The following is a 13,338-nucleotide window of genomic DNA, read 5'->3' on the forward strand; positions in this document are numbered from 1 at the left end:
TGATGAGATTTATCTTGTACTTCACATAACATACGAACAGTGAGGTAAGATTCTCTCTATATCCATCTCTTTAGTTTCTCATTTGCTTTTAGAATTTTAAAAAAGGAATCCCTATCAAAGTTGAAAGCTCTGTACAGCTTAGAGTTTATGATGACAAGTGGGGTTACTCCAGGGGTTCGCCTCTTCTGGCCTCTTCCTCTGACAAGTAGAGGAAGAGCACGTTCCCTTCCTTTCTCCCCTAGCATCCTCATGTCTCTTGCCTTCCTCCTGATAAAGCCTCTTCGTGGAAAAGATTATGCAAGTGAGCAGTAAGTGAACAAACGGTGCCCTGATGATAGCAGTAGTGTGCAGTTACACCTGCGTAATTAAGCTCGCAGAGGTTACAGCATCAGCATGTGGGGATTTAGGGAGCTGGAGTTCATTTTTAAATTTCTTTCGTGTTATTGTTGTTTTAAAAGAGCCTAAAAGGGGTAATGCAGAAGGTAATGCTCAACAGCTTTGCTAAAGGATCGGACTAATTTATTCACTTCAGGTTATTAGTAATAAATATGGCTTTTAAAATAGTGTCATATCTTTCAGACTCAAATTTGCAGTTAAACTAAGCCAGTAGTTTTCTAACTTGGCTAAAATTTATCTGGGAAATCTTAACAATTCAGATCCTCAAGTCCTATTCCATAGTTACTGAATTAGAATTTCTGAGATGAAGTCCAGGATCTGTAGTTTTAAACAGCCCTTCGAGTGACTGTGATATAATGAGTTCACAGATGAGAATTTGGGACTCAGTGTCTAAAGTCAAAGGAAGTAATCTCTAATGGAAAAACAATCTCTACTGAAAAACTGAGTGGGAAAACACAGGAGATAATTCCCCAAAACCTGTGTTAAGTAACAATCTTAATTAAAAGGCCAGTTCCAGTGTAACCGAGTAGGCCTAGAATGCCATTATTGTCAGGTATCCACCTTTTTGGTTGATAAGTATGAATACATGATGTCCACACTGGTACTGCTTCTCACAGTATCTCTCTATACAACAGCCAAGTAATGAGTTGCATTTTTTAGTTGCTGGCTGAGAGTGTGTTCTCTTTTTACACTCTGAACCTTCTTCACCCTTTGCAGTTGTGGGTGTGTATCTAGAGAAGAACATCCCTTCTGGTTGCAGCCTTGGTGACTTTGCAGATGGGTCCCAAGAACAGCACTATCAATAATACTTTTGCCTTCTGACCCCTGGAATCCCTGGCCTGATCCTGGCCATGTCATTGTACCCAACCTGGGTTTCCCAGAGGTGACTGGCTGTAGACCTATTGGTCTTCATTTTTCAGAGCCATTGAGCCAAGAATGAGCTCATTTGCCTTTGCTGTTTTTTCACCTGAAAGCTGTTCATGTTCATTTTGAAGAGAGTGGGCCATGTATGTAAACCCAGTAGGGGGCTCCTCTGTGGGGCAGACTGCAGCAAAACCCAGAATGGGTTCCCCTCTGCCCTTTATTGATCTTATGAGGCACATTTAAAAAATACTCTAGTATACAACTCTGAGGAAGTGACAGTTGCATCTTTACTCTTTCATTAAGTAGATTGCTGTTTCTCTTTTCTCTGCAAGGCTGTAAGAAGACTGGGAAGAAGAGAAATGTCCGAGACATCTGAACTTTGGCAGATAAAGTTGGTGCTAGAGTTTTTCAGCTCCAGAAGTCATCAGGAGCGGCTGCAGAACCACCCTAAGCGAGGGCTCTTTATGAACTCGGAATTCCTCCCTGTTGTCAAATGCACTATTGATAATACTCTGGACCAGTGGCTACAAGGTAATAACAGCATTGCGCCCTTTGTGTTTTTAAGCTACACTGGGACTCAGGTGTTTCTGTTTTGACCTTTTTTTTCCATTGGAAAGCAAGATAAGTCTGAGTACAATCCCGAATGGCTATAGATGTAGTTTTCAGTTAGATGAATTACATTGATTATCTACTTTAACTTCTTTAACAAATATATTTAACTCTGCTTTATAAGCCACGGGGAGAATATATATATAGCATTTTAAATACCACTTGACACTTAGGAACTTGTTTTATCTTTTCTAACATCAGATCGTGTTTCTTTCCAGTGCCTCTCTCTTCTGTTTCTTAGGGGTGTGGCCTGTCACCTCCCTGAGGCCTTTTTTCTGCCTTTACCTTGTGTACACTGAAAACTTGATGTGGACTTGGAGTGAATGCTTCTTTTACCGGCTCTGTGAGTCAGTCAGTGAGGACCTGGGGCATATGTAACTGGCTTTCTGTCAGTGGAAGCACTGCCTTGTGATTGCAGGGAGACTGTGAAATTACTCCTGACAGTGTAGAAGTAATCATGGGAGGCGAGTGATGGGGCCTTTTGATATATGGAAAGCTGTTTGATGTGTGATATATGCCTGAAATTGATTTTTAATAGTTAACCCCTTGATCTTTTTATTCTTTTCAGTTCTAATGCTTCCAGTATGTATCTAACAGCAACTTGCTTTGAGTAAATACTAACTCCAGTGGTATCAGTAGGAACAGTTCCTAATTCTGTAAAGTTGTTAGTAACTGGTAGAACCCAGGAATTCGAATATAATTATGTTTAAAGCTATCTGCGTGTTCCACTACACCTGGCTGAGGCTCCGCTGCCTGCCCTGCCCCAGCCCCCGGGTGACTGATGCTCCCAGGTCCCAGCTGCTCTTGCTTTTTCTGTATTTTAGTTAGACAAGAGATGGGAGTGAGGGGGAGGTGGAGGAAGGGGGAAGAACGTTAGTTTGAGCCTGTCTTCACCTGGCTTTAGAGCCGGGGTGGGCTCTGCCCAGGCACTGGAGGTGCAGGGGAGGAGGAAGAGGGAGACCCACTAGAAGCGGGGAGCCTGACAGGGCCCCTCCCCAGAGGAGGGAGGTGAGGGTGGAGGCGGGTGGGGCAGTGGTTTTTGGCAAACATGAGGGGGACCCTTGCCTCCCTATTTCCCATCTGCACCCATCTCTCCCCCAATATGAATACGCTATTTGTTTCTTTAAAAAAAAATTCCGAAAAGATTTAACTGTAAACCAGATTGTGAGTGATATATATGGAAAACAGCAATTTCAAACTCCCAGTGTTTATGTTTAACACCTGCATGTGCTCTGGTATTTCTTCTTGGGATTTGAAAGCTCGTGCAGTTTCACAATTTCTAAAAATATGATAATCGTTTTGTTCTCATGTTTGGGAGAAAAATACATGTTATTTTATAGGTGTTGATGTTCTTTTATACTTCAATTTAGTGTTTGATCACCCATAGCAGACCCTTGCTGTTGATAAGAAATAAGTCCTTAAACCTGTGCAGATTCTCTGATTTGCATGTTTCATATAATGTGATGAAGCTTTGGCAGTGACTAGAGCGTCTCTAAAACAGTGCCCTGAATTGCTTTCTCCTCACTGCTCTTCAGGGCATTTGGTGGTGGTGGGTTACAGCATTGTAAGTAACCTTCACCAGCTTTGACTTGCCACTCTGATTGCCAAAAATGTGTATTTATTTTTTTATTTAAAAAGAACTATCACTTTAAAAAAACTCTTGGGCTTCCCTGGTGGCGCCGTGGTTGAGAGTCCGCCTGCCGATGCAGGGGGCGCGGGTTCGTGCCCCGGTCCGGGAAGGTCCCACATGCCGCGGAGCGGCTGCGCCCGTGAGCCATGGCCGCTGAGCCTGCGCGTCCAGAGCCTGTGCTCCGCAACGGGAGAGGCCACAACAGTGAGAGGCCCGCGTACCACAAAAAAAAAAAAAAAAGCCTCTTAAGTATGTGGTCTCCCCTCACAGATACTATTAGCTTTGGGGCGGAGAACAATAAATTAAATGATGATGCAGAAGCCGTGTGACAGCACTGGAAACTGTCATTCATATTTGTGTCTCAGTGAAATCACAGATGAATATATGGACTTTTAAGGTGGCTCACTATAACCCAAACTATAGCCATGAAGTCTGGAAATGGAGCAGACTGATCATATTGTGTACATGTTTTGTGATTTATCTCCTCAAATGGATTTTAATTGAACAAAGAAAATGGGTTTAAAGTTGAAGGACTTAAAAAGTTTTATTTACTTTTATATTATATTATGGAAAATTTAAAGCATAGTGCAAAGTAAACATAATAGTATAATAAATCCCATTACCCAGCTTCAACAGTATCAACATTCTGCCATTCTTATATCATCTGTACATTCACCCATTGACATGCTCAGTTATTTTCCAAATTGTACCATTTTACATTCCTGCCAGCAGTGGGATGCAGTGCAGATTTTGACATTGTTAGTCTGTAGTTTTAGACAGTCTACTGAATATGTAGTGGTGTTTCATTGTAGTTTTAATTTGCATTTCCGTGATGACTCATCATGTTAATTATTTTTGCATGTGTTAGTTATTCATATACCCTTTGCAAAGTGTCTTTTCAAACCTTTACCCATTTTTAAAATTGGCTGTCTTGAGTGTTGAGTTGTAGGGGTTTTTAACATATTCTGGCTGCAAGCTCTGTCAGATATGTTTTGCAGATATGTTCTCCTACTTTATGCCTGGTGTGAGCTGGGAGTTTTCTTTTTTCTCAGCTTTAAATATGGATATCTAGTTGTTCCAGGACCACTTATGCAAAAGACTTTTCCTTCTCATTGAATTGCTCTGGAGCCTTTGTTGAAAATCAGTGGACTGTATAAGTGTGAGTCTATTTCTGGACTCAATTCTGTACGATTGATCTGTATGTCTGTCTTTATGCCAGTACTACACTTCCCTAACTACTGTAGGTTTAGAGTAAATTTTGTAGTGTAAGTCTTCCTGCTAAAGTGGGAAATTTATAGCGCTAAATGCTTACAGTAGGAAAGTCTCAAATTACTAATCTAAGTTCTTTGAGAAATTAGAAAAAGAAAAGCAAAATAAACCCAAAGCAAGGATATAAGAGCTGAAATCAGTGAAATTGGAAGCAGAAAAAGTGTAGAGAAAATCGGTGAAACAAAAAGCCAGTAGGCAAGGGCTTCCCTGGTGGCGCAGTGGTTGGGAGTCCGCCTACCGATGCAGGGGACACGGATTTGTGCCCCGGTCCAGGAAGATCCCACATGCCGTGGAGCGGCTGGGCCCTTGAGCCATGGCCGCTGAGCCTGCGCGTCCGGAGCCTGTGCTCCGCAACGGGAGAGAGGCCACAACAGTGAGAGGCCCGCGTACCGCAAAAAAAAAAAAAAAAAAAAAAAAAAAAGGCCAGTAGGCATGAGAAAGTCGTTGACGAGGAACTGTGAGCAACCGCGCTCTCTCCTTCCTCTCTTGACAGGCTGCCACAGCAGGGTCTCCTCTTGCCTCCTTTATCACCCCTCCTGCTGCCACCCCCAGATGTTCTCACTCCCACCAGACTAACATCCTCATGTCAGGTTCAGTGGACCCCTGATAGTCTTCCTGTCGCTCCCTCTCATTCTTATGGAAACAGACCTCCCTTGACCTTTGTGACGGCACACTTTCCCAATTCTTTTTAAAAAAAAAAAAAACCCTCCGACCATTCTTTCTTAGTTTCATCACTTAGTTTCACGGTCATTCCTTCCTTACCTTTCTGGGAGTCACCCTTGCCCCTTCCTCTCCCTCCCTCTCCTGTCTTCTGCGGTAGTCAATCCATTACCACATCCTTTCAGTCCTAACTCTTAAATATCTCCTAACTCTGTCCACATTTTGCTGCTTCTATCCGAGAACAAACCGTGATTATTTCTTGCCTGGACGACTGTTGCAGCCTCCTGCAAGTCTTCCTGTTTTTCATTCTCATCTCCCTCTCACTGTCTCTAGTCAACTGACAATGGTCTTTCAAAGAGTAAACAGATTCAACACTTCTGCTTAAAACCTCGCAAAGGCTGCTGATTCAGTTGTGAAAAAAATCTGTACCATGTGGCCAGCAGGCCCCGCATGACCAGCAAGGCCTCTGTCTCCCTCTACAGCCTCTTTCTATACCACCTGTTCCTCACAAACTCCACTCAGGCACCCTGGTCCCTTCCAGTTCCCCGAAAGCATGGAGTTCTTTCTCACCACGGAACTGTTGAATGTGCTGCTTTCCCTCCCGAGAACCTTTTTCCTCTCATTCTTTGCCTGCCCAACTCATACTCATTCTTGCAGCCTCCACTTACATGCCCCTTCCACACAGGCCTTCCAAGACCACACTGCCTCAGGCAGCTTTCCTGCCATCTTTATATCTCTCTTTCTCTCTCTCAACCTTTTTCTCTGTATCAAAATGCCTTTGTCTGCAAGTAACAGAAGGCCTGACTCAGCCTGGCTCCAACAATAGGACACCTATAAACTTATATAATTGGAAGTCCACAGTTACGGCAGGCTGTCGCTCCAGTGGCTCCAGCTCCATTTCTCTGAGGTTCCATCAGTGACACTCTGTGCCATGACTTTATCCTCAGAGTACTTCTTTCTGATGGCAATGAACTGACTGTAACAGTTCCTTGCCTCCAACTCAGAGGAAGAATAGAGTTGCTTCCAGGAGCTTTGCCATAAGAATGAGGAGTTTGTTTCCCAGAAGCCTCTAGCAAACATGTTCTCAAGCATCTCCTTGTGTCTCTGGCTTGCACTGGAACTCGTGCACATTCCTCGATCAATCCCCGGGGTAGAGTGTCTCTCTGAATGGCTTAGGTCTGCCTGTCCTTGAACCAGTCACTGTGTCAGGGAAGTGGGGTTGCCCTGATTGTCCCAGACCAGTGGTTCTCACAGTGTGGTCTCTGGAGCAGCAACAGTGGGATCACTTGGGAACCTGTTAGAAATACAGTTTTTCTGGCCCCATCCAAGAAATTGTGGGGACCCACCCATCTGTGTTTTAATCAGTCCTCTAGGTGATTCTGATGCCTGTTAAAGTTTGAGAACCTCTGGCCAAGATAAATCAGGATCCAGTCCTGGAGCTGCAGTCAGTCCCCTCAGATGTGGAGGGAAGGGTGGTAGAATGGGTGTTTGGGGAGACGACCATGGTGACCACTGCACTCTCATGGCACTCATCACAATTTATGATTAGCATTTGTTTGCATCGTTAGGTATGTAGTATCTCCGTCCCCCGCAGCACTCTAAACTCCGCAGTGACGGGCACTCTGTCTGGTTTACCACAGTAGCCTTAATGCCCAGTACAGGACCTGTGTGGTATATGGTAAGTGCTCAATGAGCTCTTGATGAGAAAATAATAAAAAGAAGGCGTTCCTTGTGCCTCTCAGCTCTGTAATCGATTGGTTCTGTTCCATGTGTGCTTCTCTCACAGCTGGGGGTGATGGGTGTGTGCACGCCTACCTCAACGGGCAGCCCTGCGAGGAGTCGCAGCTGAGCATGCTGGCCTGTTTCCTCGTCTACCACTCAGTGCCAGCCCCGCGGCACCTGCCGTCTATAGGACTAGAAGGTAATTGCACATCTACATCCTCTTTTCAGTACCTGTATTACCCGCTGATGGGTTTAGTTTCTTGTTAGGAGGTGTTTCTAAACTGAGTTATTTTCTCCAGTTAGGTTTTTGGCTTCATTCATGTTTGGGTATTATTTTTCAGAATTTTTTCTGGAAGAAAAAAAAAACAAACCCCAAACTATCCGAATTTTACACATGCATAAACCTTTATTTACGTTCAGAAGAAGATGGATTCTTCACAGGGCCCCAGATACCAGTATATACTAATAAACTAAATGTTCGTATTCTTTTTCTCTGTTAATTGATTTTTATTAAAGCTATTTTTCTGTATTTTTTGGGTTTTCAATTTGGATTTTTTTAAAACACATAATATTAATTTCTAATATTATAAAGCTTTGAAATGATCAGGTACCTAATTTTGTATGTATTGACATTTGATTGTTTTCATAATAGAGAGTTTAAAATCTTAGCATCTAACTGTATTTTTCAGAATATGTAATCAGATACAAAATTTGTCCATTTAATCATTTAAACTTAAAAGTTTAATGATATTACTGATTTATAGCTGCTTTGAAAACCTCAGATGAAAATGCACTATTCAGAGACTTCTGTTGCAGTTATGGCCACGGTGGAATTGCTCGCATTAGACTGACTCTCCTACAAAAGCAAATATAAAAGTGGACAAACTACATAAAGTTTAAAGGAATTGGTGGCAACCATAGTGACCAGACTTGATTGAGAGACAAGAATTCCTGAGAGAAGGGACTCATTTGAGGAGCTCCATATTTACTCTGACTTTCTCCCAGAGGCATTTGTCAATTCATTACAAGAAGTAGAGTCCCAGCAAAAAGCAGCAGTGCTACTGGGCAGAGGAGCCAGAGGTTGGATTAATGATTGCCCAGGGCTAGAACTTGAGGAGCAAAGTCCCAGATAGGAGGGGACAAGAGGAATAATAACTCAAAAACCTGGACACACTCTTCCCTTGAGGCATTTGCCAAATCTTAACCTGCACATGCGCAGGATAAAACTTCAAGAAATCTAGCAGAAACCAGGAGGCTAAAAATGTGGGCAATGATTCCAACAACAGCATAGTGCCCAGGAGACAAAGGGCAGTACTCAAGGCCTGCCAATCCCAGACATTCACATGAAACAGTAGCAGGGCCAAGCCCTAGCAGGAAAGGTAACACTGAAACACAGCAGACCTAAAATTAGCCTAGAGCAGAATTGAGGAGATCTGCTGCATGCTACCTCCCTGATAGAAGAAAAATTAACCTGTATAGGAAGAAGAAAATGTCTTAAACTTCTACAGTTTTTAAATCATAGTATCAGTGTTGAATCACAATTAAAAGACATAATAGGAGTAAAAGGTAAAAGAAAGAGACTTGTATGTGATCCAGATATTGGAGTTATCAGACTTCCATAACTCCAGTATCTGGAGTTACTATGACTAATAACTGACTAATATTTCCAAGAAAATAGAGGAAAAGATACAGAATTTCACCAGAAATCTGGAATCAGTGAGAGTTAATTGGAAATTCTAAAACTGAAAAATATAACTAAAATTAAGAAATCAGTATATAGGGAATTCCCTGGCAGTTCAGTTCTTAGGATTCCATGCTTTCACTGCCCAGGGCCCAGGTTTGACTCCTGGTCGGGAAACTAAGATCCTGTAAGCTGTGTGGGTGCAGCAAAAAAAAAAAAAAAAAAAGAGGAAAAAAAAGAAAAAAGAATTCAGTGTGTAGATTAATTAACATATTAGACACAGCAGATAAATGAACTGCAAGACAAGTGTGTAGAAAATAAACAGATTGAAGCACAGAGAGAAAAATGAACGGAAAATTCAGAAAAGAGAGATGTGGAACATGGTGAAGAAGTCAAACATGCATGTAGTTGAGATCCCAGAATATGAGGAGAGAGAACATGAGATAGAAGCCGTATTTAAAGAGACAGAGGCTAAGAATTTTGAAAAATGGATGATGAACATCAACCTACAGTGACCCCTGAGCAAGATAAATACAAAGAAAACCACACCTAGTTGCATAGAAGTCAAGGTACTAAAAATAAAAGAAGAAAAAAATTGAAAGCATAGACTTCCTTTTTCATCCAGGATGGAGTAACAGAGATCTGATTTACTATCCTGCCTGAAAAAAGAAAACAAAACAACACAAAATAAACAAGCTGAAAAAACAACAAAGAAAACTGGACGCTGCATATGAAACAATGGCTTTTGAGACGTATATCAGGTAATGAAGAAGAGTGATCCCTGAGAGATGAGAAACAAATGACGTAAGCCCTGTGATTGGCCCTAAAAAGCTAACAGCCTTGAGAGTTTCCAGACTGTGAAGGAGGGAGAGGGAACCCAGGAAGAGCCTGGAAGACTCCTTCAGTTGAGGTGATGGAGCTGAGAGTACAGGGAGCCAAAGGAGCTAGAATTTACATGATAGAGTGCCAGAGAGGAGAGAGCTGCACACAGAGAACGCCAGATGTCTGCAGAGGGTCCCCCTCAAATATCAGAAGAGTCCTTACTAATCAGCACATGCATGTGAAGAAGTTTCCCAAGGCTGAGGGAAGAACTGTCCTAATGGATTAGAGAGAACCAGTTTGAACAGGTTCAGGAACAATGTCTGTTCCCACAATTTCACAATTTAAGGGGCTGTACTCAGTGTGGTCTTGCCTCCATGATGGGAAATATTTAGCCCTAGACTAAACAGATTAAACAGAAATATTTAGCCTTAGACTAAAATATTTAGCCCACTTTAAAAATCTTAAAGGCATGACACAAAAGGATCAAACTGCTTTTCAAGTAATATAACTATATCCTGAAAGCTCAAGAATACAGAAATACGAAAATATCCAGCACCTATGGTAAAATTCATGATGTCTGGCATACAAAGAAACAGGAAAATACAGCCTATAATGAAGGAGGTGAGAAATCAATTACAACTGACCTGGAATTGACATGGATGTTAGCAGACAAGGACATTAAGACAGTTATTATAACTCAATTCCATATAACATTATTCCATATTTCAGAACATTAAGAGATATGGAAATATAAAAAGAATCTAACTGAACTTTTAGAGGTGAAAACTATAATTCTGAGAAAAACACACTGAATGGGATTAATAGCAGATTAGACATTGCAGAATAAAAAAAAATACTGAGTTTGAAGACATAGCATTAGAAACTATCCAAAATGAAATGCAAAAAGAAAAAAATTAAAAAAAAAAAAGCAACAGAGCATTAAAAATGGAGTAAGCTCTGGGACTTAAAGGACCCAATTTACATGAGATTGGAGTCCCTGAAGAAGAGAAAAATGGGGGAGAGGGACAGAAAAAAATACTCGAAGAAATAATGGGTGGAAAATTTACAAGTTTAATGAAAACTGAGGTCCACAGTTGCAAGAAGTTCAATGAATCCCAAGCCTGAGAAACATGAAGAAAGTTGCACCAAGGCACATAATAACCAAATTGCCTAAAACTAATGATAAAAAGTCTTCAAAGCAGCCAGAGGAAAAAGACATGTTACAGAGAAAAAAATAAGAGTGATAGCGTATTTTTCATAGGAAACAATGCAAGTGATAAATTAGTGGAGTAACATCTGTAAAGGACTCAAAGGAAAACCACTATCTAGTTAGAATTTTATACCCAGCAAAAATATCTTTCAAAAAAAAAAAGACTATGAAATAAAGCCTTTTTCAGACACACAAAAGCTGGGACAATTCATCAACAGCAGACCCACACTACTGGAAATGTTACAGTAAGTCCTTGAGGCAGAAGGAAAATAGTGTCAGATTGAAATATGGATCTACACAAAGGAATGAAGAGCATTGGAGATGGTAACTACATGGAGATATACATAAGGTTTGTTTCTTTTAAAAATACTTTTTAAAGATAATTGACTTATAAAAATAATAAAAATGTACTATGGGGTTTATAAAATCTGAAAAGCAAAATGTATGACAATAATAGCTCAGAGGCTGGGCAGGGAGAAATGGAATTACAGCCATAAGGCCCTTATACTACCTGTGAAGAGGTATAATCTTACTTGAAGGTAATCTGTGATAGAGATGATACTATGAATCATAAAGCAACCACTAAGATAAGAAAACAGAGTTAGAGCCAATAAGCAATAAAGGAGCTATAGTGGAATCATAAAAAGTACTCAGTCCAAGAGAGAGGAAAAGAGGAAAAGGGGGAACCAGAGAACAGACAGAGAAAATAGAAAACAAATGGCAAGATGATACATTGAAACTTAACCATAGTGATAGTCACATTAAGTCTAAACGGTCTGGGGACTTCCCTGGTGGTCCAGTGGTTAGGACTCTGTGCTTCCACTTTAGGGGGTGAGGGTTCAATCCTTGGTCAGGGAACTAAGATCCCTCATGCCGCGTGTTGTGGCCAAAAAAAAAAAAAGTCTAAATGGTCTGTTAGAGTCCACAGTGTATCAGAACATTGGAGATGTTTTCCATAGCTCATATGTATTTGTTCTCTGTCTTTGAGTTTTAGCAAGGTCTTGGGAACACTGTGGATAACAATTAAATAGGAAATCTCTCTTAATTCCTGTTGAGGTTTATTAAACACATTTAATTCACAGATTACTGGCAGAGTCGATAAAAGGAAATACTAAAGAGAAATAGTTGCTTTCTTCATATTTTGTGCAGCATTACAACTCTTTCTTGTGTTAGTTATGCTTTTATCAGAAAGCCACTCGATTCATATCATGAGACTCTTCTCTGTCCATCTTCATGGGATCATATGACCCACCTGTACACTCTGCTGTCTGCATGTCTACTAGGATGCTCGTTGTGGCTTAGAGACTCATCGGGATCATGTATGTGTATATGTTGGGGCTGAGGAAAGGGAACTGTGGACAGTGGCATGTGGTGAGGATGGAGGCAAAGAGGAAGATGATGCTTGATAGAATTTGCAGGTCATACACTTACTGCGTCCCCTTAGAGCAGTGGTTCTTGACCTTGGCTGCACATCAGAATCACCTGGGCAGCTTTCAGAGCACCAGATCCCAGGCTGTACTCCACATAAATTACATCAGACTCTGTTGGACCAAGGTTGGGAACCATTGCTTGTTAGAGGAAGAGGCTTTAGATTAACTTCTCTGTTACTCATTTTGAGCCTGTGTCTTTTTTTTTGGGTAAATTATTAAGTGCATGGATTATGGTAATTGAGGATAGATGGGCACATTTATTAATTATATTTAAGTAATATATGTATTTAAACAGTATTAATAGTTTCACATATGGTTACAGGTCAATTTCTGAAGTACAGAATGGATAAATTAAAATTTTATATCAAATCATACCCTATAGTGCATTAGGGAATTTCATAGTTTAAATATTATCTTTCAGTAATTGTTTTCAAACGGAAGAACGCCAGCTTGAAATGTGATTATGTGTCTGAAGCTTCTTTGAAAGAGGATGTGTCGCTGAATTTATTTAGATACGTGACCCCTTCCCTCCAATTGTATTTCTTTAGGGAACACAAGTTTCGCAGAACTCCTCTTCAAATTTAAACAGCTGAAGATGCCAGTGCGAGCTTTGCTGAGATTGGCTCCTTTACTTCTTGGAAATCCACAGCCAATGCTTATGTGATCATGTCTGGTGGTAAGCCTACCCTGAAACGTGACTTCTGCACAAAAGCGTGCCCAAACAACAAAGCTAAAGAAACCTTTATAAGTTTTATAATATAACTGGGGGGGAAATGAGCTGCACAAACCTCAATGCATTTTAAAATCAAGGGTTTTAAATATCCCAGAGACTGTTGCTGTTGGCATTAACATTATGAGAATATAAAAATGAGTGAAAATTTACTTTTGTAAATAAAATTTTTTGGTTTGTTTTCAAAACTCTTGATGATTACTTTAGTTTGGGGTTTCAGAGAGTAGAGCAGTGGGGGCTGAGATGGATATTAGTTTTCGAAATCTTTCAAAAAGATTTCAGGTGATTCAGGTGAAGTGACTTTATGCTCAGAAA

At 40.8% G+C, this 13,338-nt stretch overlaps 1 protein-coding gene across 2 annotated transcripts in view; it reads left to right on the forward strand.

The window, feature by feature from the left end:
* The window catches only part of ANAPC1 (anaphase promoting complex subunit 1), a 102,317-nt gene extending 89,171 nt beyond the window's left edge, over window positions 1–13,146 (forward strand). For both annotated transcript variants that reach the window (XM_082672633.1, XM_082672634.1), the window contains exons 46-48: window positions 1,593–1,791; window positions 7,215–7,349; window positions 12,842–13,146. In XM_082672633.1, coding sequence (XP_082528759.1) covers window positions 1,593–1,791; window positions 7,215–7,349; window positions 12,842–12,957 — 450 coding nt within the window. In that variant the 3' untranslated portion in view covers window positions 12,958–13,146. The remainder of the gene's footprint in view (window positions 1–1,592; window positions 1,792–7,214; window positions 7,350–12,841) is intronic.
* Window positions 13,147–13,338: the final 192 nt, after the last annotated feature.

Source organism: Grampus griseus (assembly GCF_964374135.1).
Source record: "Grampus griseus genome assembly, chromosome: 15".
Lineage (NCBI taxonomy): Eukaryota > Metazoa > Chordata > Mammalia > Artiodactyla > Delphinidae > Grampus > Grampus griseus.